Below are 26,123 nucleotides of genomic sequence, written 5' to 3'. Positions count from 1 at the left end.
ATGGTTTGTTTTCCTTGACGATATTAGCAAGGTATTGTGGTTCAATTGTGGCAAGCACTTTGTCTGTAACGAGTGCGACTTATGTAATGTATTAGTTCGGCAACCGGAAAACCAATGCAGCTCATGCAACGACACGGTACGGATCTTACAGCATTCGTCACGACATGTGCCCAGGGAATCTTGTAGATGCCGCAGCTTGGTAACGTTTTTACCAGACGTCCCATAGAGTGAGCGAGTTGCAATGGATGGAGCCCTTAGGCGTCGACAAACCAACGCTGGACGCCACACACGGTTACCTTCTTGTTGTCGTCGAGCACCGTGTTCATGTTCTCGATCCACACGGCATCCACGGGCCCATCGAACACGATCCACCGCCTTTCGGGCCCTGCGGCCGACGCCTGCTCGCGGAACGTGTTGGCTAGCACGCCGTCCGTCCACTCGTGGCTCGCGGGGTCGAAGCAGCCGTACAGCTGCCCCATGGTGATGGACTTGGGGTTGATCACACGGTACTCCACCGCAAATTCGTCCATCGCGCCCTCTGGCAGCGGACCGTTCGTGGGGCGAGGAGGCATTCGCCGAGTTAGCGTCAGGAGGGGGGTGGGGGGGGGGGCACTGCGTGGGGTTCAGCTCTCCTGTGATCTAATTCTGAGCGCTGCTCGCCTGATGAAGCTGGTTGTAATCACCAGTGGGTCGATTGCCACATGGGCCTCTGCTGTTGCAGTTTGGTAGGAGGTACCGCATATTAGGGAAGGCAAAGAGAGAATACTGGACTGCGGGCTGCCTGGGAAAACTGGAGGGTGACGTTTGATCTGCAGCGTCGCGGTCACTCGCCTGCGAAGAGGTCCCCGAGCGCGCCCGCCAGCACCTTGTAGGCAGACGTTTTCCCCGCGAGAGGATCCCCGACGATCATGAACCCGTGACGCACCAGCATCATCTCGTAAATCTACATGAGGATCACGATACATTTTTTTTATATTTAACATTTGCAAATTGTTATCTCTGCGCTATTCTTACAGCGCAAGGCCACCACGAGGTGGGCGATGTTTCAACGTGGATTTACCCAACTAAGCAATCAGGAGCATTAAAAGCATTATGTCATTAACAGTGATGCACATTTAATATTCACTGGCGCCGTGTATACGGTAGCGTCGTGGAGGTGGCTCATTTGTCTAAGTCCACACAAAAACCGAGTGTTTTTTTAGTCCAGGACACAGGTGTTCAAAGTGTCGACTGCCCCACCACCCCATTGGCTAATGGTCTAATAGTTTAACGATGTTATACGGAAAGGGTTACGACGTGGCCTATCCAGCCACTACACGACACATCTGCAGCGATAATTATTTTGAAAACCATTGTTAATCCATTGCCGAATTAAGGCCTTGCCTTACTGATCATTGTGGGTTAGTGAAAAGGGGGGGAGGAATTCCAATTCGCAGCCACGGGCAGAGAATCGACCTCAGACTGATGGGTAAATAGCCGAGTGCGCTAACTGCTGCAACTACTGCTTCAGAATTATGTGTGGAGATAGACAAAAAAAAGTCTGTGATGAGAAACGTGGGCACAAATTTTACAAGCCGCTCAACGACTCCAATTCTAAATAAACCGGTGCAAAGTTTTGTTGCTGATATTATGCACGGTTGGCTACATATGGTGCGAAAGAAGTTCAACACACATACATAAACATAGCCTGCGCATGTTATAAGAATCCTTCAGACTGACACAGACTACTAATGTCTACAGCATACAGGCTGGAATGCTACCTCTACAGTGCTGTTACGAGTGGACCTCTTAATTGGTGTAAGTTGCCACGCTTATGACAAGTGGCGTCAAAGAGCCAGATGTAAACCCCGACCACCAGAGGCTTAACTGTCTAAATTGATTTGGAAAATGCTAAAATTAGCTTCCATGGAAAGCTCTGGGTAGCATATTAATGAAGAAGAAAAACATCTAAACCATGAATGTTAATGCAATAAAATGTAAGCTGTCCAACTAAACATCACTGCACCTTTCATTATGGAAATGAAAGGAGTAGAATGCGACCCACAATTATTGCCATGCCGCTCAAAGATAATTTACTGAGCGAGATGACACGCGGCTTGTAATCCAGCTCTTGGAAGCTGTGGTTGGTGACTCATATACAATCCATCACGTTCTGTAACAATTCCTAATCTGCTGGGCTTTGAGGTTTGCTAGATGGCGGTACAGAGTATAGGTTGATTACCTGCACGTATGGATATAAATACATTTTTACCAGGCACTCGTGTGTTTTCCTCCCACATGCAAAAAAGACTCAAGGCTTAGATAAAAACTCGCATCGCCAGGTTCGTAGCGCAGCGCGCAGCATTGCTAACCGCTACGCCACTGCTGCTGTCAGCACACACACATAAAAATAATCCCTGTATAGCTTTAACATACTGTTGGGGAAAGTAATGTTAGCGAGCACCTATAAAGGCCGATACGGTACATGATTGGGTGGGTGGCCAGCACCACGCCCGACCGCCTTTGTCTCCCCAGTGGCAATGTTTACACAATGCACCAGGTACTCATTTGAGGCTGAGTCGACCTATTGGAAGGCCCAGGACCGGTTCAGATAATCATCACTGGTGTTGACCATTGAGTGGAAATCGAACCTAGGTCATATTCCAGTGTGCTAACCGCTGCATCACTGCATACACACGCATACACACACATACACACACATACACACACATACACACAAATACAAAGATCCCCCATATAGCCTGAACAGACTGTTAGGGCAAGTGCTGTTAGCGAGCACCTATCAAGGCCGGCACAGCACGCGAGGGGGTGGGTGGCCAGCACCACGCCCGGCCGCCTTTGTCTCCCTAGTGGCGATGTTTATACACCTCACCAGGTACTCATTTGAGGCTGATTCGACCTAACGGAGGCCCAGGACTGATTCAGATAATCGTCACTGGTGTTGGCCGTGAGCGGGAATCGAACTCGGGTCGGCAGGTTCGTAGCGCAGCACGCTAACGGCTATACTACCGCTGCCTCACGCATACACACACGCGCACAAGGTTGGCAGATGAGAGCTCACCTGGATTATCTTCCCTATGAACCAGGGCACGGGCTGAAGGTTCAGCTTGGCGATGTTCTCATTGAGAGCGCGGACGAACACGTCATAGTCTGGCTTGGGGAGCACGACCCCCGGGAACAGGTCGGAGATGATGCCCTGCGCAGGCCCGTCAAGACAACACGCGGAAGAGGCACCGGTACTCAAACAGTCCTGCGTTAACAGTGGTGATGTGTGCGTGTGTGAAATAGGTGTTTGAGAGTACATTGATTCGTCGATTCATATTGCCTGTTATATCATAATGAATGTATGTTGAACTTCTTTCGGACCGTACGTAGCCAACCGTGCTAATTGGAAGCAATAAGTAAACACCACTGCTGGTGGAAGGATTTTCGCCAGAGGGAATTCTACAGAGGACCTCTAGATGGTATTTGGTCTTGGAAGATGTGGTAGTACCCACACTTTACCCGATCACACGTGATATGCCAATCGACCAACTGCGGTTTACCCATTTATATTGCCGAGTCGACGGAGATGGGTGGCGGCGGGGGGGGGGGAGATCTGGCGAATTCTGGAATGCCAGTGTGCTCACCATTGCACCGTGGCAATAACTCCAAGCTCACGATGCAGGCATTGAATCTACGTGTGTGAGAATCGATGTTTGTCGATCCATGTAAGTCGTAAGTAATGGGTTCACATCACCCTTGTAGCCACCGTTCATCATAATGTAAAACCAATGTAATCTATTCTCGAATTAAATCATGACGCTGAATTGTGATCATTCAGCACACCAAATATTTTACGAACATTAGCATTGTCATTAATGTTCCAGTAGCTTTGAAAGCCTAAATGTAACCACACGGTTACCACACATATAAATGTGTTCTTATAGCAGAAAAAAACATGCGTTTAGATTTTTTGGCTGCTAGAAATTTCCACATGATAAGTCACTTAATTGGGCGACCTGATAAAATAAAAAAAATGTAGTTTTAGTTTATTTACTTTTGTAATTTGCTTACCTTTCCTATACTTCCCACTCGTATTGTTTTTGTTTGTTGTTGTAACTTTCTGACCAACACCCAACAAGACATCTGTGAAAAAGAGCCTCAAAGCTCATCGGATTTCTCCAGAATTCTGATTCTGATTATCTTATAGTAGCAGGCTCGTGACCAATGACAGCACAATTATTAATCACATTGAGTCAGAGCCTGGTTACGTGGACGTATGAAAAATGCGTAAGAGAGAGAAAGCAAGTGACCCTTAGCATAGTCAAAATATCCACTTGCTGGGAAAATGACAATACAGCTCTTTTTAAAAAGACACCTGGGCAGGCCTGCAGTGATTCACTCTTGGGGTTCTCCTTCACCCCGTTCTCTTTCTCTTCTCATAATGGAACAGAGAGAATGGCTCTCTTACTAATAGAATGTTTCAAAGTGTTTCCGCATAAACACGGTTCGGAGAATGGAAATTATTACCGATGCAGTTTCATGGCATCCTTTTGTCAAGTGAAGACGATGGGCTTTCAGCTCTCACTTTTTTGAGAGGATTGAAATTATTTGATAATTTCCTGTCAGGACTGAAAAGAACTGGTGAGGTGTATAAACATCGCCACTAGGGAGACAAAGGGGGTTTCACAGGACGAGTGCCCTCCTCTGTATGAACAAAGATGGTCACCACATCACGCACTTTCAGAAGCACTTAATTAATGTACATCATTATGGGATGCAATTAGCGTAAATGATGCTCTATTAAATTAAAATATGATTATTCAAGCATGGGCGTGGCACAATGGCATCAACGGCTTGGGCCGTGATGACTTCTTGATTTCGATCTTAAATTACGTACGTGGTTATGTTTTTTTATTATTATTACTTGCACTATGGCACTAGACGTGTCATCTGTGTGTGCATGTTCAACTTCTTTCGCACCGTACGTAGCCAACTGCACTAATCGGAGGTGTCAGACATCTCATTAAGTGCTTTCACCGCCCCCCCCCGACCGCCCCCCACCCTCCTCCCCCGGCACAATCGGGGGGGGGGGGGGGCACGGCACCTGGAAGAGAGGCACGTCCTGAGCGAGGAACTTGGCCAGGTTGACGTCGATGAGGGCGCGGAGGAGCAGCACGCTCTCACTCTCCTCGGGGTAGCGCAGCTTGAGGCTGCCGGCAGCCGTCAGCACCGACTTGACGGCGCGCATTCCGTAGTCGTAGTGGTGCTGGGAGGACAGCTGCTCCGAGCACAGGCGGTACGTCGCCACGATCTTGTGGGACAGACTGCACGGGGGCGGAGAGGGGGGCCCAGAGCGTCGAGCCGAATTCACGATTGAGTCACAGGCTTGGTAGTAAGCGCGCACGTTTGTGAACACTGCCGTGGTAGGGTTTTTTTTTTCGGTTGTGCTGCACAGCTGTTTTGACGTGCTGTGTCCGCGCGTTCAGATCGGAACCGTTGGATGTCGCGTCGAAACAAAACACGGTACAGCTCGCAAACGCAATTCCGGATATGCCAAACACATCTGGTTATCTCCATATATATAAAAGGCAAAGTTGTGAATGTGTGTCTGTTCAAAATGTTTAACGTACTTCCTGACATGCAACAAACTGGAAATTTGCCATGTGGGTACTTTCCAGACTTTACACCATGCAAAAATTATAAAAATACACTTGTTTTTTTTGGGGGGGAGCTCAATAATGCATATATTTTTTGCACGGCAAGTGAGCTGTGACGTCAAATCTGTCACGTGACCCGCGCATGTGGAAGCATGACGCATTGTAGTGTAGCGGTTAGCGCGCTGCGCTATGAACCCGGCGACCCGAATTCGATTCCCGCTCATGGTCACCACCGGTGACGGTTATTTGAACCGGTCCTGGGCCTTCCCTAGGTCGACTGAGCCTCAAACGAGTAACTGGTGTGGTGTGTGAATATCGCCACTGGGGAGACAAAGGTGAATCCAAGTCCCGGGCGAAGCCAGGTAGTAAAGCTAGTTGTGTTTATATTTCTAAGAAGATGACTGCCGTGTCATGTTTTATCTGTGTCATACATGAGCACTGTTGGCGACGTACGGTGCGAAAGAATTTCGACATACATACATACATAATCGCAAGGAATTTTCTGTTGGCGATTGCTTGTGTGGCGATCAAAACGTCGTGATCTATAATTTTTTCTACCTACGTGACTTTACCGAAAGAACCAAAGAGCATGGATTCCTGCAGTCACGAAAGCTTCAAATCAAGATTGAATTGTGCTCCTGTATATACAACTTTGAATTCCTGCCAGGTCTCTCTTGAACATGATATGTTTATCTCAATCGAATCGTAGATAATGATGTGGCAAAGTGGTAGCGTATTCGCCGCTTGTTGCAGAAGTTCGCAGTTTGTGCCCGACGGCCGCCCTGATTAATACTGGTGGTGGAATAATTGTAAAATATGTGGCATCTGCTTCACAGTGCACGTAACAGATCCTGTGATGTCATTCACAAAAGTAGGCCAGGTTCATGTATCTATGTATGCTGAACTTCTTTCACACCATGCGTAGCCAACCGTGCGAATCGGAGGTGCGGGGGAAGGACAACAAACTAAACACCAAAAGCAGTTCTCAAGACACGAGTCCTCAATCGACATTTAAAAGTGCATAACGATACAGAGTGCTAAATTCTAAAAATTACTTGCAAATTACTAAAGTAAGTTTACCACAGCAATCATCGCCCTCTACTGACAGGCTAATGCTCCATAATACAGGTTTTTTGGGTGAGATCGCGTAAATATATAAAAATGTGCCGTTAAACCCGCCACCACCCGACACAGCCAATTAGTAAGGTTTGTCACGTGAACAGAACGTGCCATTACTAGTACAGCACACCGGTGTGGTGGAGAGCAAAGCCACAACATTTGCACTCTGAAATCCTACGTGTTAAACAGGCTAATGCCCAATCGTAATTTGAAGCTTTCGTGACTGCAGGAATCCATACTCCGTGGTTCTTTCGGTAAAGTCACGTAGGTATAAAACGTCGTGATTTATTTTATTTTATACCTACGTGACTTTACCGAAAGAACCAAAGAGTGTGGGCTAATGCTCGTTGACAGGCCAGAAGCAGAGCCACCTTATGGTGCACAGCTACCATTCAGGGAGTGCCCTTTCAAATGTGCTGGAATGAGATGTGATGCAGGTCATTGACCACGTGTAAAGCACTCTGAGATGCCCTGGCATACATGAGGGTGGCTCTATAAAACACAGGTCCTCATCATCATAATTTATTGTTATTGTCAATTCATAAAAATACTAAAGCTGAGATAAAAAACTGAAACAATTACAAAGCTCGAGAGGTCATCACGGCCAATGCCATCGATGAAACGGCAAAAAACATCAGCTTGAAATGCCATGGAAAAAGCTTAGCACTGGAAAATAAATTTAAATTGCAGTGAGCTGATGACTCATCATCTGTGTTGGTAGAATTCACAATGGCCAATATAAAACAAATTTACCACTTATATGTGTGTGAGGGCAAGAGTTGATTTAATTTAATTAAAAGCTACATTTACCCACTGGCATTGTGCAATGATACACGCGTGCTCTTAGTGACAGTAGCGGTGGGGCTCATGGTAGTCTCGCCTACTTGGAAACAAATAAAAAATGCGCTTGACAGATATGTACCTGCGAGAGTCGATGAATCCCATGGAGTAGAGGGAGATCTCTCCAATCAGGGCATAGTCCGGCACCATCATGGCCACGGTACGAAACAGCACCTGATGGTGAAAAACAATTCAACAATGTCCCACGTTTAGCCTGAGAGACTCAAATGACGATTCATCAATCAAAAACACGACGTGGACAAATCGTGCCTAAGGATTCTGGTCAGTGGGGTGGCTAGTAGTGGCTGGTTGGCCAGTTGATTAGGCTAATTTTAAATCAGTTTAACACGTAGGCTTTCGCGACCAACATTACTTACAAAAAATATTTTTTGGGTTAGATTGCGTAAATAGAAATGTGTTATATCGCGGTCGGTAAAGCAGCAGCCCAAATACCCAATCGCCAAGCGGTATGTGGGTGTAACATGTGCTAGGCTAGCGTGGTCCAACTCCGAACCGTCTCGTCCCTCCTCTACCCACTGCAACGTATGGGGCTCTTCAGGCAGTGGCCACCGTTCGTGATTTGGTTGCTTTCCACCGCTTTGCCCACAGGGGGCGGAAGCACCTTCAGGTTGTCGGGTAGCTCGGCCCGCCCGGCGTAGCCCGGGTTCATGGTGATGAAGACGGCGCACGTGGGGTTGAGCGACAGCTCGGTGCCCTCGAAGTTGAAGCGCTTGAGGTTGCGCACGATCGCCTGCTGAATGCTCAGGATCTGCTGGGCCACCACCGACAGCACCTCCACCTGGACAGCGCCGCACAACATCGATTCCCTGTCTATTCTGAGAGCTCACTGGACAGTCGTTCCCTCTGTTGCAAGGAAGACGACCTCTATTAATAGTGAAAATACATTACAATAGTTTAAAGCTCCTTTGTGAATCCACTGGTCGATGAAGGCCTCCCCATGCCGTGTTCGTGAAGGTTCATTTTTATTATTTTACTTGTTCATCCAGGAAAGCCTCGATGAGTCTCATGACTCCTTTTCAAGAGGGTTCTGCCAAATATTTGCAGTCGGGGGCGATGATTGGTACGCACTGTATATATTCCAATTGAGGAAATTTGCAAACAATCATGTAAATTTTGTTAAATTGTAACCATGACGCCGGCGTACAATGGCCTACTCGTGCAAATGACATGCAGGGATTTTTAACGTCCGCTGTGAAACAGTCGGCGTGTAGTGTTTTAAAATTATTAATACACACGCATAGTTCATACACACGGCGGTGTTATGATCGACCATATTTCCCCACGACAGTGTAGTATAGGCTGATGAAGGGACTGCTTCAGATATCACTGATGCCACATTAGCCGTGGCCAACAATCGAACTCAGGTTACCGGGTTCATAGCGCAATTTGTTAACAACTGCAATTGGTCTCCCCGAGAGAAAACAAAATAGTGTAAATAGCCATCTCCTCGCCACATCACAGACCTGTGTGTGATCTCTCATCGCCCATGTCCCTGTGATCTCCCAACCCATGTCCCTGTGACACCACCAACCCATGTCTATGTGATCTCCCAACCAATTTCTCCAAAGCATCAGATGAGAAGCAAGAGGCTGCAAAACAGCACTCTGTACATGTGCATGACCAAGTGCATAGATGCAGTTATTGTGGTTGAGTAGGTAACATTATACATCTACATTTAGATGATGATGATGCTGGTGCACAATAAACAACTATTGAAAATTCTAGATTTGAAGCTTTCGTGACTGCAAGGATTCATATTCTTAGGTTTTTTCGGTAAAGTCACGTAGGTAAAACATCAAAATCCGAAACGTCGTGATCTTTATTTTATTTTTATTAATTTTGATGTTTTACCTACGTGACTTTACCGAAAAAACCTAAGAATATGAACTATTGAAAATTGGATAAAGTCAGGTTTTTTGCACATTCAACTTCATGCAGACTGTTCGCTTTGGCAATTTCCCCGAGATATTGCTGTGCAGCTGTAAGCAGAGGTGGGAGATTTACTGTAATTAAACTTGGATCAATAACAAGCGAGAAAGCCACTAGGCCACCTAATTAGACATTTAGAAATTACGTTTGAAATAGAATAACAGTGGGAGAAAAGTTAAACAAATCATTGCCTCTATTAGCCTTAAGAAGATAATTTGCAAAACAAACATGTAACTCAATACATTAATTATAACCGTGGAATGCTGATAAAAGCCTTGCAGTCTGAACAAGAAAGGAATCCTTGATTATAGCAGAGGCTCCTCACACACCGATGGTGTTGCGTAAAAGGTTTCATAAATGCACGCTTTAACTTTGATCCTCAAATCGAGTCAATGCGAGCTCCAAAAGTGGCATAGAATGTCACCCTCGCGATTCTATTCTTGCGAATGGCGATGTTCAGGAGATAAATGCCAATGTCGAGGTGTGCTAGCAAACGAAGAGAGTGCTTTAGGAGAGAGTTTGTGCATTTTTGCTATTCCTCTTCCGTTGACAGGGTGCAGACTAGTGGTTTACCATCTGTACAGATGTGTGTTGAACTTCTTTCACATCGTACGTAGCCGACCATACTACTTTGGGTTGCATGGCCACAATCACACTCCTGTGGCTCGTGCTTTTAATGTTCCATGAATTGACGAATCTGTTGCGTGCTGCGTGAGAATACCTCGATTCGGTTGAATTCATCAAAGCAGGCCCAGGCTCCGGCTTGGGCTAGCCCTTTGAAGAACTTGCCCATAGCCTGATAATCCAGGCCATCAGAGCAGTTGAACACCACACACTTGGGGATAAACATAGAAACCACCCATTAAGTAAACGTACAAAACTTGAAACTTTCATCTCAAGAAAACTGCGCTTGAGAATAATCCCATCTGTGACCGTATCAGAATCACAATATACATTTATACTGGAGGAATCCGATGACCTATAAAGCTCTTTTCACAGATGTCCAGTAGGGGTGGGTTATAAAGTTACAAAAACAAACAGTACACAAACACGACAGGAGTGCAAAGTATAGGAGAGGTATTCCATTCGGCCGTCGCTCAACCTTCGTACACGTACAACTGTAAATGTACAACATGTGCTGAGCAGATTTCGGCAAGGCACACAAATCACGTCCAAACTTAATGAATAGAAAACAAGAGGAATGTCAGGATTCTGCCTTCATCAAAGCATGCCATAATTGCCCAATCGGAATATACAGGGCAACCTTCGTGAAAGCTTGAGAGGACCCCCCTGAAGAAAAAGTCACGAGACCCAGCGAGGCTTTCTTGTGTAAACAATAATGCTACAAAGCAGTAGTGAATCTAGATTTGAAGCTTCCACTTCAGCAAAAAAAAAATTCTCGCTGTGGTTTTCCCATCTGATGATGATTGCTTGCGTTGCAATCGAAACGTCGTGATTTATTTTTATTTTATTTTATACCTACGTGAGTTTAACACGTAGGCTTTCGCGACCAATATTGTTCATAATCAACGATTTTTAGGTTTAGATCGCGTTATTTATAAATGTGTCGTAACCCTCCACCACCCGACATGGCCAATCAGTAAAAAAGTGTCACGTTGACAAAAGACAAATAGTTCACTGCTTTAGCCCACCGGTGTGTTGAAGCATGAAACCACAACATTTACAATTTGAGTACGACGTTTCGCTGGTAATTGCATCCAGCATCATCGGGCAATTCGCCAGAATGATGCTGGATGCAATTACCAGCGAAACGTCGTACTCAAATTGTAAACGTTGTGGTTTCATGCTTCAACACACCGGTGGGCTAAAGCAGTGAACTATTTGTCTTTTGTCAACGTGACACTTTTTTACTGATTGGCCGTGTCGGGTGGTGGAGGGTTACGACACATTTATAAATAACGCGATCTAAACCCAAAAATCGTTGATTATGATACCTACGTGACTTTACCGAAAGTACCAGAGAGTAAAGCAGTAGTGTTCACCATTCCCGTGTAAATCACCATCGCCAGTCTACCTGCTTTGCGAGCGCTTTGGCCAAGTCCTTGGTTGTTTCTGTTTTCCCGGTCCCTGCTGGCCCTTCCGGAGCACCTCCCAGGTTCAGCTTGAGAGCTCCCATGAGGGTTCTGTTTGATAACAAAAAAATTGCAGAATATCCCGCAGCTTACAGACAATGAACTTCGGATGGACAGCAGCTGAGCTGAATTCCAATGAGGCTAAGAGCACTTCACCACCACTCTCTTTCCCAACGCCTCGTGCGGACACATTTATCTGGCGATAACTTTCCAAGCGATGACCCCCAATCTTCAGAGCAACGGGGCGATCCATTTAGACTCTATTTTGCAATTGTACCTACTTGGTATAATTTCAGTCACGAAGCAGTCATTGTTCATGGACTTGGTTGGAAAATATGCCTCACGATCGTTTGGCAATGTCTGTTACCTATGTGCCACTCAATTTCATTGCTGCTTATGGATGTATTTTACACTTGTGCAAGACGCATTATCAATACATAAGTAAATGATAAGTAGACGCCCATTTTTTTTATAATCAATGTCTACTATCTGACAAAGGGAAGTGAACACAGAAAGCACATATCCATGATTAGCAAGGATTTCACAGAAAATCAATTATTGATGTTTTGCAAGTCGATTGCGCTTCACCGCCATCCACCGGGCACGTGCCGACGTGCGAATCCCGTCGATTGCAACAAAAAAAAATCCATTCTCACTATTTCATGATGCGCGCTCGCGAGCAAAGACCGTCACATGCCTGTAGCAGCGGTCGGTGAGCGGCGTGATGACGAGGCGGGGGGAGTTGCCCAGGTACTCGTAGCCGTACTTGAGCTCGGTGGTGATCATGCGCACCATCACGTCGTCCTGCTCCCAGTAGTAGCGCAGCTGCGACAGCCACTGGAAGTCGTCGGTGCTCGCGATGCCGATCTCCGCCAGCTTGGCCACGACGTCGCGCGCTTCGCACGGCGCGGCGTCCGGATGTTCACGAGCGCGGGGGGGGGGGGGAAATGCGGTATGCGGTAAAGACTCCGGATCGCAAAAAAAGCTAAAGGTGCAGCCCAGAAACTGCTTGTTCAACTCCACTCCTTGGATAAAAGGGCCTCGACTAAAACGGAGCTCTCGAGATAACCCCTCTGGAGAGAGGGTATTTGGCCTACTCTTCCAAGTTGGCCAAATGACTTGGAAGAGGTGGGAGCAGTACAAATACAAAGATCCCCCGTATAGCCTGAACAGACTGTTGGGGCAAGTGCCATTAGCGAACACCATGCCCTGCCGCCTTTGTCTCCCAAGTGGCAATGTTTACACACCGCACCAGGCACTCATTTGAGGTTGAGTCATCCTAGGGGAGGCCCATAACCAGTTCAGATAATCGTCACTGGTGTTGACCATGAGCGGGTCGTCGGGTTCGTAGCGCAACGTGCTAAACGCTGCACTACTGCTCCCCAGTACACACAACCTGCTGAACGACTGACTGTTGTCTACCCATTTAAACTGTTGGGTGGACATAGCTAGTGGGAGTTTAAGAAACTTGCATCGTTGTTTCAACTGCCACGCCGGCAGATAGAATGGAATCGGCGAACACATAATTGCAAGTCCAGCGTGCTAACAATCGCACTGCCGGAGTGTCCCTGACGCTCAATTTAACTACATTAAATGAGCGGCACAACAAAAGCAACCGTAATGTATACGGAAATCATGGAACGATGCCTCAATCAATTCCATATTTGGGAAGATTAAAGCTGACCTGATGAACTACAGACCTGTTAGTCTCTTGTCCCGTGAATATAAAAGATTCAGGATAATCATTGGGTAATGGTAAATGCTGTTTTTTTGGTAACCTTTCCAAATCCCCATGCAATATTCAAATAAGGGGTGAAATGATGAAAGAAAGACCTCTCCTAAAAAATGTACATTCATAAGCAAAAGATCATAAGCAAATGAATGAAGCACTGCCCTTGACAGGTAACAACAGGCTTGAGTGCCACTCAACAGGGAGTCTATCGGCAGGTGGCGTGTGGTGGGGTAAAGTGTGGGTACTTCCACTTCTTCTAAGACGTTCGGGACAAAACTCCAGAGGTAGTTTCCCTTGAGCTCCCTCTAGTGGAGGGCCTTCCATCAGCAGCGTAGTCAGGAAGTATTTGCAGGGCTGCACCTGTACCTCTATTACTGGGGTTGAGGTACACATGGTTTGTGTTTAGTCTGTGTTGTCCTTTCCCCCGCACATCCAATTGGCACGGTTGGCTACGTGCGGTGCGAAAGAAGTTCAACGCACGTGCATACCATGAACATCGATGACAGTGAGAGCCCCCAGAGTGGAGCGAGCCCCGCCGGACAGCTTTCCTCTCACCAGCTCCACAATCTCATTGATCTGCTCGTTGCTCTTCCCGAGGTACGCCTGCACCACTCACACACCGACCGCACGCACGCACGCGTGCATTGCCCGCTGTAACCGCGGTAGCGCTCGCGCTCGCCGTCAAAACCATCCGACGACTATTTTGAACTCAAAACTGAGACCACAGTCTTATTTATTTTACAAGGTAAGGCCCGCCGAGCTACGTCGTTCGTTTTTTTTTCAGCAGCAACTTAGCCACAAATGATGGCTCCACGAAGTGGCTTATCATCACCTGTCAGTGTACAGTATGGCATTTCTAATGTGGAGGAAAGAAGCCGAGGACCTGGAGAAAAATCCACGCGACCGCTGGGCGAACATGCAAACTCACAAATATACCGGCGTCAGGGTCAGGATCGAACCCACGACCTCCTGTACACCAGGCGAGGTAGTTAACTATATTCATCGGTTTAAAGCTTTCGTGACTGCAGGAATTCATACTCTTTGGATCTTTAGGTAAAGCCACGTAGATAGAAAAACAAAAATACAAATATCACGACGTTTCAATCGCAATGCAAGCAATCGTCATCAGGTGAAAATATAGGGGTGTCTGATTGGCTGGTGACGGTTAGGGATCGGACTAGTACTCGTGTCCGATTGGCTGGTGATCAGTTGTTACAGGACGAGTACTCGTGGCTAGCTGGTCGGGGTTACGGTTGGGGCTCTTTGTGAGTTTTTACGCACAGACTTTCGCGTATTATGGATAGGGCTCTTTGCATGTTTTTTTTCCCACCTGATGATGATTGCTTGCGTTGCGATCGAAACGTCGTGATATTTGTATTATTTTTCTATCTACGTGGCTTTACCGAAAGACCCAAAGAATATATATTCACGGGATCGATGGGGTCCGTTCAGTCCATCATCATCCCGCCAAAGTTGATTAAATAAGTACCGCTTTGTCATATGCCAGCAGTGGTTGCCATTAGGAAATAATGATCCCTCTACTACAATTCCATCAAAGGAATTTCCATCACTGGCTTAGACCTGCTCACAAAGATGAATGAGCAGTTGAGTAAAGAGGCACATGGCACACTACACTTGATTGTCTTTGATTGTATCGATTACTATAATACCAGTGGGGAGGCCTTCATCCAGCAGTGGATTGATGAATGGATGACGTATTTATTTAATAATAATAATGATGATGATGATGGTGATGATGGGTGGGACAAACACCATTTCTCATGCCCCACGAGCGTACATTCACCGAGGATGCCAATGTATCGCCTTTCAAATACGACTTCAGTTGGTGCACGCTGCACATGCCATGTGGAGACAGCTGACTTACATTCGGATCATATCGAGCTTGCGCATATGCGCACGTTGAACATGCTTACACAATCGTCGGGCATGATCACACAAACGGTAATTTGTATTCGAACGAGGGCCATTTGGTGACTTCAGAGAGAAGTGGCACATGTTGGTGCGTTAAGAAACTCTGGTCTCAATGATTGAGAATGAAGGTCAGGAGACTGCCAGCTATCAACCCAGAAAATTGTCTGAAATGTTTGGCCGTGTGTGCTGGATCATGGCCCTGCTTTATTTCCATATAAGACCAAAGAAACCTTAATCAGATTTATACGTAATATGTTCATTGGATTAGCATGAAGATCGTTGTATAGTCCTTTATTTATGAGTGCTTTGATGTCAAAGCACAAATATTACATCAATGCGCTAATGCATTTCAAAAGGGCTATGAGCCACTTAAGTAATTATCATCAGTCTATGTTGGTATAATTCCTTTAATAAGATCACAGAGCACTTAAATTAAATCCCTTATATTGCATTGATCATGAGTAAGGTAAAATTAATGAAGCTCAGTATTACGATATTGCCAAGCTGTTTATAGTAAAAGTTTGGCTTTAGGTTATTTCAATGATATTTTTCTGATTATATATGAATAGCAACATTCTGCAAAAACATAAATTGAGCAAGCGTGCAAATCCTAATCAGAAAGTTATGGCAAAAATGAGATATTGTACAAGAGTAAATAACTTAATTAATAGTCACGTGACTATTTGCTACCCTTACAGTTCGACACATTGGTACGATTCAGGGTTCACGTTTCGATTCAAGGGTATATATATCTTTTTTTAAATTAAACACTGTGGCGAATATTAGCACCTCTGGTGGCTGCAGGGGATCCTGCGAATCAATGACATGCAATCTCTACGGTGCATCCGAGACGCTCTTACGGACAGCAACGCGATTTCATGCGTGTATTGTGAGCCTAAGGGGTGAACTTTTAACTGTGGAGTTGATCCTTCACTGGATGCCTCCTCGTTGAGAGACGCTCCGGTAATATATGCATTGTCTTTGAAACTGATTGGCCTACACCGGAGAGAGCCTTCTTTAGGGCCTAGTATCAGACCAGAGAACGCCAAAAGGTGAACAGCACAAAGACCATGCACTGTGAGAACATTCATAGCTTGGGGTGGTCTGCTACCAATTGGGACCTTTTTGTCAGTATCAAAGTATGAAAAAATAAGAATAGGTGTTAGCCTTTTGTTTGCATGTTCACCACAGGTACGTGTGATTAATGCAGACTTGGTTCCTTGAAAAAGGTTTCTATTTGGTGTTTGAACATCTTAACACCTGTTTTATTTCCAGAATGGATAAAACCTATTCTTATGTTTTCATATTTTGATACGGGGGTGCACGCAACCCCCTGGGGGTGCGGTGCCTTTCTGGGGGTAGCGAGACATGGACAGATATTCTTTTAGACGGTAAATCGTCTAAAACACAAATTAAGCACAGGCACGTAGGTTCAAGTACTTTGTTTCATCAAACCCTATGCATTTTTTTCACATTACAGATTTTTTAAACGATTGACAAGCAAAGGGGTGCAAGGCTGCAGTGATGGTTAAGAATCACTGCCTTAAACTAATAACGTTACCTCGGAGAACAAAACATCGCACCTCCTGCCTTTGCCATTGCTCAAACAGACTGGCACAGCCTATCAATCGCATCAGAACATCTTCAGGCTGATGCACACATCGCCTTTGTGAATGAGAAATTCAGAATCATCAGAATGTTAAATTAGACTGGAGGAGGAATCTGATGAGCTATGAAGCTCTTTTACACAGATGTCCGGTAGGGGCAGGTCAGCAAGTTACAACAAAAATAAAGCCACAAGCCACAGACTGTGGCCATGCAACTCAAACTATGGGCCATATTGTAAGCCCACATAGACACATAGAGATGCATAAAGGCTCACAGAGATACACAGAGACCCATAGAGACACATAGAAACCCATACATATACATTGAGACCCATAGACATACATCGTGATACATTAAAGACAAGCTACAGGAGTGCGATTGTGGCCTTGCAAACCCACACTATGGATGACAGTGAACCACTGTAGCCTGCGCTCCGTCAATGGAGGTGGAACAGCAAAACTACACCAACTTTCTCCTGAAGTCCCTCTCGTCGTTGCTAGCAGACCTCGACATTCGCAATTCGCTCCTGAGCATATTGCTGCCATCATTCGCAAGAATAGAATAGCCATGGGGTCAGCTCGCATGCAGGTGCAAGGTGGATTGTTCCATTGCACAACTGTGAGGGATGACAGCTGGGGGGGGTCTTCATCCAGCAGTGGATTGATCATGGCTTGCGATGATGATGATGACGATAAACAATAATACACTAAAATAACGTTGGTACACCGTATTTATTTTGTGAGGGCTTTCCACGTAACAAGCGGTGCAGAGAGAGACTGCTCTTGATGGAATGTGCTAAAACCCACCATTTAGAGACTCAATTATAGGGACGAAAAGGTCAGTGTAGTGTTGGCATCCTTACCACCGCAAATGCATTTTTAACAGTCCTATGGACAGAAGAGAAAAAAAAACTACTTTACAAAAGTAACAAAAAAATACAAAAGCGAAGTGAATAAATATCGAATTTTGGTTGCTTAAATTAAGTCTACCTTGCTCGACTTTTCATTTCACAATTATTTTGCGATGGCGATGGTGATACTGCTGCCATGAGACACATTGAAGAACACACTGGGGTGGCACTGGGACAGAAGTCGTGTGCTCTGCAGGAATCCTACCGTGAGAGTGCCCGTCCTGATGGCTTCAGACACCTCGCTGGTCCAGTAGATGGTCGAGCTGCAGATCACCACCTGCCCAGGCCAGTCCAGCACCCACTTCCTCCGTGGCACCTGCAGGCACAGGCACATTGAACTGTAATATATTGTCATAGTAATGATGTTTACGTGTAACGCGCCGCCAAACAGAATTCGCTTCACTCTCAAAAAGAGACGACTCGGAAGCACGGGCAACCACAGCCAAGCAAGAAGGCAGCCACGCGGTGAGCCCACGCCAACAATTGCCAAAGTTCTGCGGTCCTCTGTTCATAAAGATGTTATCAACCAATTAATAAGCATTTATATGGAGGAGGAAACCGGAGCACCCAGAGAAAACCATGCAAGTGAGGGGGAAACACTATCCCATACAGAGAGAAGACCACATTTGTAATGTACCTACCGCCTTCTAGCGAGCCAGGGTATGGCTCCTATATGGCGCCCACGGGAAGGAAGTTTCGCAATATCTGTGCGCGATCCACTAACTCTCCCCTACACAGTGCTAGTTTACAGGGGTGCGTCACCATCAGCTATTGTCTATCCACTGCTGGATGAAGGCTTCCCACTCCGTCGCAATCCCTCACAGTCCAGGGTGAGGGATGGCTTTCTCTCATGTGGCCGCCACTCCGTTACCAGTCTCATCCATCGGCCATCATCCCATTTAGCAATCGCATCCTGCCCAAGCCCATTTACTTTCCTTCATTGTGAATTCAATGTCAAGGATTTGTGCTTGTTCCCTGATCCACGTGTCCCTTTGTTTATCGCACATATGCTAAGCGTAATGCTAAGTGTACACCTCTCCATACTTCATTGTGCACTTATCAGCTTTTGTTCCATTTACTCAATTGCTTTGCCAGTGACCTGATTAAAGTATGCATAAAAAGCCTCACCTCCCTTTATTATTTCGGTGTAATACCTCCAAACGACCGAGGAAGCACATCCATACATGAGTGGCCCTAAGGGGGAACTTTATCGTTCCAGCAACAGTAACACTTGTAGGGCACGGACACGATTGTTCACAACCAGCCTGTTCTTCTAGGCCCCCCCCCACCCCCCAATCCCCCCCCCTCCCTCCCCCTTCACTGTTTTGTCTGCCCTTCCCATATATACCTTCTCCTCTTGAGCAAACAATGGATTTTTCCCCCAATCCCCATACTCCTTTTACCCACCTCCCTTGCCAGCTCCCCTCGCTCATTATTTCTGTGGGATGTGGTCCCTTGTCCTATTCGTGACCCCCATGCTCAATCTCAACCACGCGCGTCCCCCCCCCCCCCCCCAACGAACTCGACACATGCATGCACAACCACCGGCAAGTGACAAAAAATGCAAATGCACGCAGCCAATTTTATTGCGCTGAAAAATCACGTATAGATATTGGGCAGTTATGTGGCCCAGCAGTAGCACGTTCGCCACTTGATGCAGAGGTCCATGGGTCAGATCGGGAATGCAGCTCTGCTTAATACCGTGCGCGTATTAGCCATAACATACACACCGGATGATTCACAGTGGACGTTAAAGATCGCATTACGCCATTCGAAAAGAGTAGGCCAATGTGTGTCGGCACCATAGTCCACATTTGAAAATGTACCCACAAAAGAATCAATTGGAATTATTCATAGCAACATCACCCCTGACCGAGAAACAAACTGCGGTCTGTGCCTGTTACATAAAACGACCTTGTGTTATAGCATTTCGCTATAATAATGGCGCCAATGCCAAATGCACTCCGATTTTATTTGATCTCGACAGAATGTGGCCTAAGGACCATAAATTAATCATGAAGTGTAACGGAGCGATGCATCATGTCCAACCTGATTGTAGGCATTCACAGCCTCCTTGATGACGCTCCTGATGCTGCTCAGCATGATGGTTTCCACCTGGAGCAGCCACTTTTCCACCATCCCCTGTCACGTCCAAAATCAGAGAGTGACATCGGTGACAGCGGCAACCAATGCAGCCACCGAGACAAGTCCATGTGTATTTGTTCAACCAGCTAAGAAACCCAAAGGGACCAGGAGGAGTCCCATTAACAAGAGTGACCTGGGTCACCAACATGACAAAAGTAGTAATAAACAAAACTATGCACAAGAACAGCAATAGCACAAAGCAATCAGAACAAAAACACAACTCAATCACTTGAGGAATGAAAACATGATTCAAGGTAAAATCTGAAGTTAAACGGTAAGTTCCCCGCACCGAAAATCAGCTTGGGTAGTTCACCCCCAGATTATCACAGCATAAACTACCAAACTTAGGAGGTCATGTGTTCGATTCCGACACTGACGCCTGTCTATTTGTAGTTTGCATATTCTCCCTTTGGTCATGTGGATTATTCTCCGGGTCACCTTTGATTTAGCTCTCCATATTTTTTTATTTTATTTTCTTCTCTGCCCCTGATGAAGACCGCTTGCGTTGCGATCGAGAACGTCGAGGGTTTTTTTATTTTATTTTAATTTTATTTTATATCTACGTGACTTTACCGAAAGAACCAAAGAATATTAATTCCTGCAGTCACGAAAGTTTTAAGTAAAAGAAATGCAGGCAGAAGGACTGCATACCTTAGCTTTGGCCGGATATATCTTCTTGTTGAAGGGCACGGTCTCGCGTTCGGAGCTGATCATGCCCGTGATCTCCATGTCTTCGGTGAACTCCAGCTTCGCGATGCCCTCAAAGCACTTCTTGAGGTGCGGCTGCACTCGCATGGGATCCTTTGTCTCGGACAAGATCTCAAGAAGCTCATCGTTGGACAAAAAGAAGAACCTAGATGAGCGTTACACAGATGGCGCGTCACAAGAGTTGACAACACTGCACCAACCACTGTCGATGTTGCATGCAAGAGACAATTCTACTCTAGCACATGGCAATATGTTCAGGAGACAAATGCCAATGTCGCGGTCTGCTTGCCACGAGAGGGCTTCAGGAGAAAGTTTGCACAAGACACAATGTTCTTCTCACACAACTACACAGTGACTCATCGATGGCTTAGAAAGTGCTTCAAATTCAGAACTTGCAACGTTAATTTGTCAAGTGATATCCGCACGAGGGGGGTGGACAACTTTGAACAGCCTGCAAGGCATGTTCATCGTATGGTAATCAAACAGCAATTTCAAAGTCTCACAGCTGGAAGTTGCAAAATTAAGCGAAAAAGACCAAAATGTATTGTTCATGTAGTTATTGGTGACTCCGCTGAGAAAATTACATCGTTGCAGTTGAGAAATTGGTTTCATCATAAGTTGGTTAGCCTCGATTCAAACCCAAGTTCTCAATGGTGCCAGCTCTTCGCTGTGACCCCTGAGCTACCCGACCACCCCACATTATTTACTACGTTTACCTTGGGAAGAAGAGGCGTTTCTTCTCCAGGTAGCTGTTGAGGCCCTTCTGGATGTCCTCCAGCAGAACGTTGGACTCCTGGAGGCGTTCGAGCATCCTGGGCTGACTGGTAGCCACAAGGACGCCAGTGTCCTTCAACTGTGGGTCACAATAATGTCGCACTGAATGCATGCATATATGTTGAACTTATTCTGCACCGTACGTGGCCAATCGTGCTAATCGGAGGTACATATATACTTGGTCTGAGCTGATTGGCTACTCGACGAGCGCTTGCCTGATTGGCTAAGAAACGAGACGTTTGAACCTGATTGGACAGCCAATTCGAAATGGAGAAACACGCCCCATTAATAATGATAGAGAGGAAATATGGGATGAGAGTCCTGGAACATTCGAGAAGGTCGGGAAAAAGAGTTTGAAAGGCCCAGGGATGGGTATCTCGGGTAGTCTTCTGTAACAAGCTCCCTACGTGCACATGGTGTGTTTTTTGCCTTTGATAAACGACACCTTCCAGCACCTGCTTTGTCTGCAACTCCTTTACATATGCATGGACTCGCGCCCACTATAGCAGTGTTCTTCATTGCAAGGCCCGCGGGCCACTGGCAGCCCCTGGTGGCTTTTTGTGCAACCCCCAACAATACACAAATGTGAAAACACCCCATCGCGCCATCAAACCCCAATGGTTTAAAATGTCTGGCGGCCCTCATTAATGATGTCTTATTGGCGAAAGTGGCACCACCTCTAAAAATTTGTGAAAAACACTGCACTGTAGGAATGAGAAAATGTCACCACCTCAGTACTCATTTAAGCAGTGGTGAGTGACCATGCAGTGGCCATGTAACTCAACCTGCGGCTCGGGAGCGTGCGGCTCTTTAAGGACTGCTGCTTCTTGACATCATTTATTAAGGACACACCGTCTCTCGTATTCAACAAGTGCATTGAGGCTCTTGACATATTGTTTTTTTTACTGAATTCGGGAAAAAATGTATTTTCTTGTTGTTTTCATTCCCAGCCTCGGGTCTATGACTACACCACTCTGCTTGCTGTAAAGGACTAGAGTTAATACAATACAATACGTATTTCTTAAATTTTAATTTATTTTCTCTGTGATGATAATTTTCTTATGTGTATTTTTTTCTCGTTATTCATTTTGGATTTTCTAAGTAGTGGGGTTTTGTTTTTGTATCATCAGTGAGAGGGACAGGCTAATTGATGCGTGGCATTATGGGATGCATTTGCATGAATGAGGCTCTACGAAATGAAATTATATTATTACTGTTAACAATACAAGACCGACGTCCCAGGGGAAAGTCTCACGGCGCTAGTCATGATGTCCCGCCAGTTGGCGTCGACGATGCCAAACTTCCGTCCCTCTTCTGGCATCTGAGCGATGATGTCCTCGGAGCTGAAGATGGGCTCCAGGTAGAGCCACGTGGCCTGGCACTTGAGCCAGTTGTCCAGGATGCTCTGCATGAGCACCAGCTTCTCCTCCCAATGCTGTTCAGATCGGCATGCAACGCGAGGCACGGTTTAATCAAACTGCCACCGACACGTGCGCCACTGCCACTAGATTTCATGGTTGGAAATATGACGACAACAATATGAACTAAGTTATTTACCCAAGGCAAGCCTCACTGAGGCTCCAGAATCTTTCAAAATGTTCCAATTTAGGAAGTGTGGGCAATTCCTTCTCCTGAATATTTTTGAAAGGTAGGGGGAAAGCGGACAAACCCGATGGATATGCGGGAATGACACCGTCCGTCTTTCTGCGTGTCTCTGTCTCCTTGTCTGTCTCTGTCTTGTTCTCTCTGTCTTTCTTTATCCATCTGCCTCTCCCTTTGTGGGTCTATCTGCTCTCTCTTTGTCTCATTGTCTTTGTCACTATCTATTTCTATCCCCTCCTCAGTGTGTCTCTCCATTACCCTCTATCTCCATCGCTCTTTTTTCTTTCTCTATTTTCCTGTCTCTGTGTGTCCCGTCATTGTCTCTTTCTTCGTCTCTTACTGTCCGTCTCTGTCTCATCTCTTTCGGCTTCCCTCCCGTACGCTGTGCTCATGGAGAGAGCTGCTGCTGCCACGTTACTATAGCATTCCAGTGTTCAAAATATTCCGCTTAAGTTTTCTTTACACGGCCTTGATTCGGTTGAACATAAATACCCGAAAAGGAGCCAATATTCACAGACAAATCAAACATTCGGAACATCCCCGTACTTTTCACTCAAATTTTTAAGCAGAGGCCAAGTCGGCGGCACGCGTACCTTACACTCCGTCTCGATTGCTTTTATGAAGGGGGACCCTCGCATGGTCTGTGTCTTGATGATATGATCATCCATGAGCACTTGAATATCATCCACAGCCGATAGAATGCTCAGCCCCTGTAAGAAGACGCAACACAACGTACGCATCCACGAATATGTATATCTCAACAATTTATCATTTCAACAAAACGTATGTATGTATGTTGAACTTCTTTCACACTGTACGCAGCCAGCTGTGCTAATTGGAGGTATCGGGAAGGACAACAAACTAAACACAAAAATCAGTTCTAAAGAATGTAGTTATCAATCTAGATTTAAAAGTGCATAGCTCCAGCGGCTTCCTAATAATACGAGAGTAAGTGCAGACTGCCCATGTAAAAAAAAAACAATCAACTAACATCACAAGTAGGCCGTTTCGCCTATTGTCATAGCAACATCATGTTTCTCATGAACACTTTGTGGAAATGCAAATGTTTTGGCTATGCGGACAGACTGGTTCCCCACTTACAGTGAGGGAAAAAAGTATTTTATCCCCTGCTGATTTTGTACGTTTGCCCACTGACAAAGAAATTATCAGTCTATAATTTTAATGGTAGGTTTATTTGAACAGTGAGAGACAGAATAACAACAAAAAAATCCAGAAAAACGCATGTCAAAAATGTTATAAATTGATTTGCATTTTAATGAGGGAAATAAGTATTTGACCCCCTCTCAATCAGAAAGGTTTCTGGCTCCCAGGTGTCTTTTATACAGGTAACGAGCTGAGATTAAGAGCACACTCTTAAAGGGAGTGCTCCTAATCTCAGCTTGCTACCTGTATAAAAGACATCTGTTCACAGAAGCAATCAATCAATCAGATTCCAAACTCTCCACCATGGCCAAGACCAAAAGGCTCTCCAAGGATGTCAGGGACAAGATTGTAGACCTCCACAAGGCTGGAATGGGCTACAAGACCATCGCCAAGCAGCTTGGTGAGAAGGTGACAACAGTTGGTGCGATTATTCGCAAATGGAAGAAACACAAAAGAACTGTCAATCTCCCTCGGCCAGGGGCTCCATGCAAGATCTCACCTCGTGGAGTTGCAATGATCATGAGAACGGCGAGGAATCATCCCAGAACTACACGGGAGGATCTTGTCAATGATCTCAAGGCAGCTGGGACCATAGTCACCAAGAAAACAGTTGGTAACACACTACGCCGTGAAGGACTGAAATCCTGCAGCGCCCGAAAGGTACCCCTGCTCAAGAAAGCACATATACATGCCCATCTGAAGTTTGCCAATGAACACCTGAATGATTCAGAGGACAACTGGGTGAAAGTGTTGTGGTCAGATGAGACCAAAATGGAGCTCTTTGACATCAACTCGACTCGCCGTGTTTGGAGGAGGAGGAATGCTGCCTATGACCCCAAGAACACCATCCCCACCGTCAAACATGGAGGTGGAAACATTATGCTTTGGGGGTGTTTTTCTGCTAAGGGGACAGGACAACTTCACTGCATCAAAGGGACGATGGACGGGGCCATGTACCGTCAAATCTTGGGTGAGAACCTCCTTCCCTCAGCCAGGGCATTGAAAATGGGTCGTGGATGGGTATTCCAGTATGACAATGACCCAAAACACACGGCCAAGGCAACAAAGGAGTGGCTCAAGAAGAAGCACATTAAGGTCCTGGAGTGGCCTAGCCAGTCTCCAGACCTTAATCCCATAGAAAGTCTGTGGAGGGAGCTGAAGATTCGAGTAGCCAAACGTCAGCCTCGAAACCTTAATGACTTGGAGAAGATCTGCAAATAGGAGTGGGACAAAATCCCTCTTGAGATGTGTGCAAACCTGGTGGCCAACTACAAGAAACGTCTGACCTCTGTGATTGCCAACAAGGGTTTTGCCACCAATTACTAAGTCATGTTTGCAGAGGGGTCAAATACTTATTTCCCTCATTAAAATGCAAATCTATTTATAACATTTTTGACATGCGTTTTTCTGGATTTTTTGTTGTTATTTCTGTCTCTCTCTGTTCAAATAAACCTACCATTAAAATTATAGACTGATAATTTCTTTGTCAGTGGACAAACGTACAAAATCAGCAGGGGATCAAATACTCTCACTGTATGGGAACGTAGAATTTCTGCCACTGGTTTAGTGCCATGAAGATGATCACTGCCAAATGCTCAATAAAGCAAGGAAAAGTTTATGCTTAATATTTTCTCATCAATTTTATTCCATCTTATACATCCAGTACTTTAATCTGAATGTTTTCTGACATTATGTCATCGTGACATCAGAGTTATCAAGAGTTATTAAATATATGCATAGTGCAAAAAAACTATAATATATCGTTAAAAAAGGTCGTGTTTTAGCAATTTGAATAATTGGATGCAACTGGGTGTATCTAATGCAGCGTTCTTGAGAAAACATTAGCAGAGCTAAACAGAAGGGCATGATCGCCAACATCTTTAATAAAAGACACAAGGCATATA

The 26,123-nt window shown here is 45.6% G+C and overlaps 1 protein-coding gene across 1 annotated transcript in view; it reads right to left on the bottom strand.

Annotated features, from left to right (window-relative positions):
• DNAH3 (dynein axonemal heavy chain 3) overlaps positions 1–26,123 on the bottom strand; it is a 142,443-nt gene that overhangs the window by 73,963 nt on the left and 42,357 nt on the right. The window contains exons 21-36 of the mRNA XM_078611111.1: positions 23,649–23,765; positions 22,709–22,888; positions 21,396–21,532; positions 20,623–20,824; positions 19,876–19,968; positions 18,032–18,142; positions 13,865–13,979; positions 12,342–12,540; positions 11,587–11,695; positions 10,273–10,386; positions 8,224–8,400; positions 7,684–7,775; positions 5,090–5,309; positions 3,062–3,196; positions 832–943; positions 297–538 (exon numbers count right to left, since the gene is read on the bottom strand). Of these exons, the coding sequence (XP_078467237.1) occupies positions 297–538; positions 832–943; positions 3,062–3,196; positions 5,090–5,309; positions 7,684–7,775; positions 8,224–8,400; positions 10,273–10,386; positions 11,587–11,695; positions 12,342–12,540; positions 13,865–13,979; positions 18,032–18,142; positions 19,876–19,968; positions 20,623–20,824; positions 21,396–21,532; positions 22,709–22,888; positions 23,649–23,765 (2,355 nt within the window). The remainder of the gene's footprint in view (positions 1–296; positions 539–831; positions 944–3,061; positions 3,197–5,089; positions 5,310–7,683; positions 7,776–8,223; positions 8,401–10,272; positions 10,387–11,586; positions 11,696–12,341; positions 12,541–13,864; positions 13,980–18,031; positions 18,143–19,875; positions 19,969–20,622; positions 20,825–21,395; positions 21,533–22,708; positions 22,889–23,648; positions 23,766–26,123) is intronic.

The sequence above is a fragment of the Lampetra planeri genome, chromosome 35 (genome assembly GCF_965212315.1).
Source record: "Lampetra planeri chromosome 35, kcLamPlan1.2.h2, whole genome shotgun sequence".
Classification (NCBI taxonomy): Eukaryota; Metazoa; Chordata; class Hyperoartia; order Petromyzontiformes; family Petromyzontidae; genus Lampetra; species Lampetra planeri.
The sequence above is the reverse complement of the archived record's forward strand: the minus strand, read 5'-3'. Positions and strand labels throughout refer to the sequence as shown.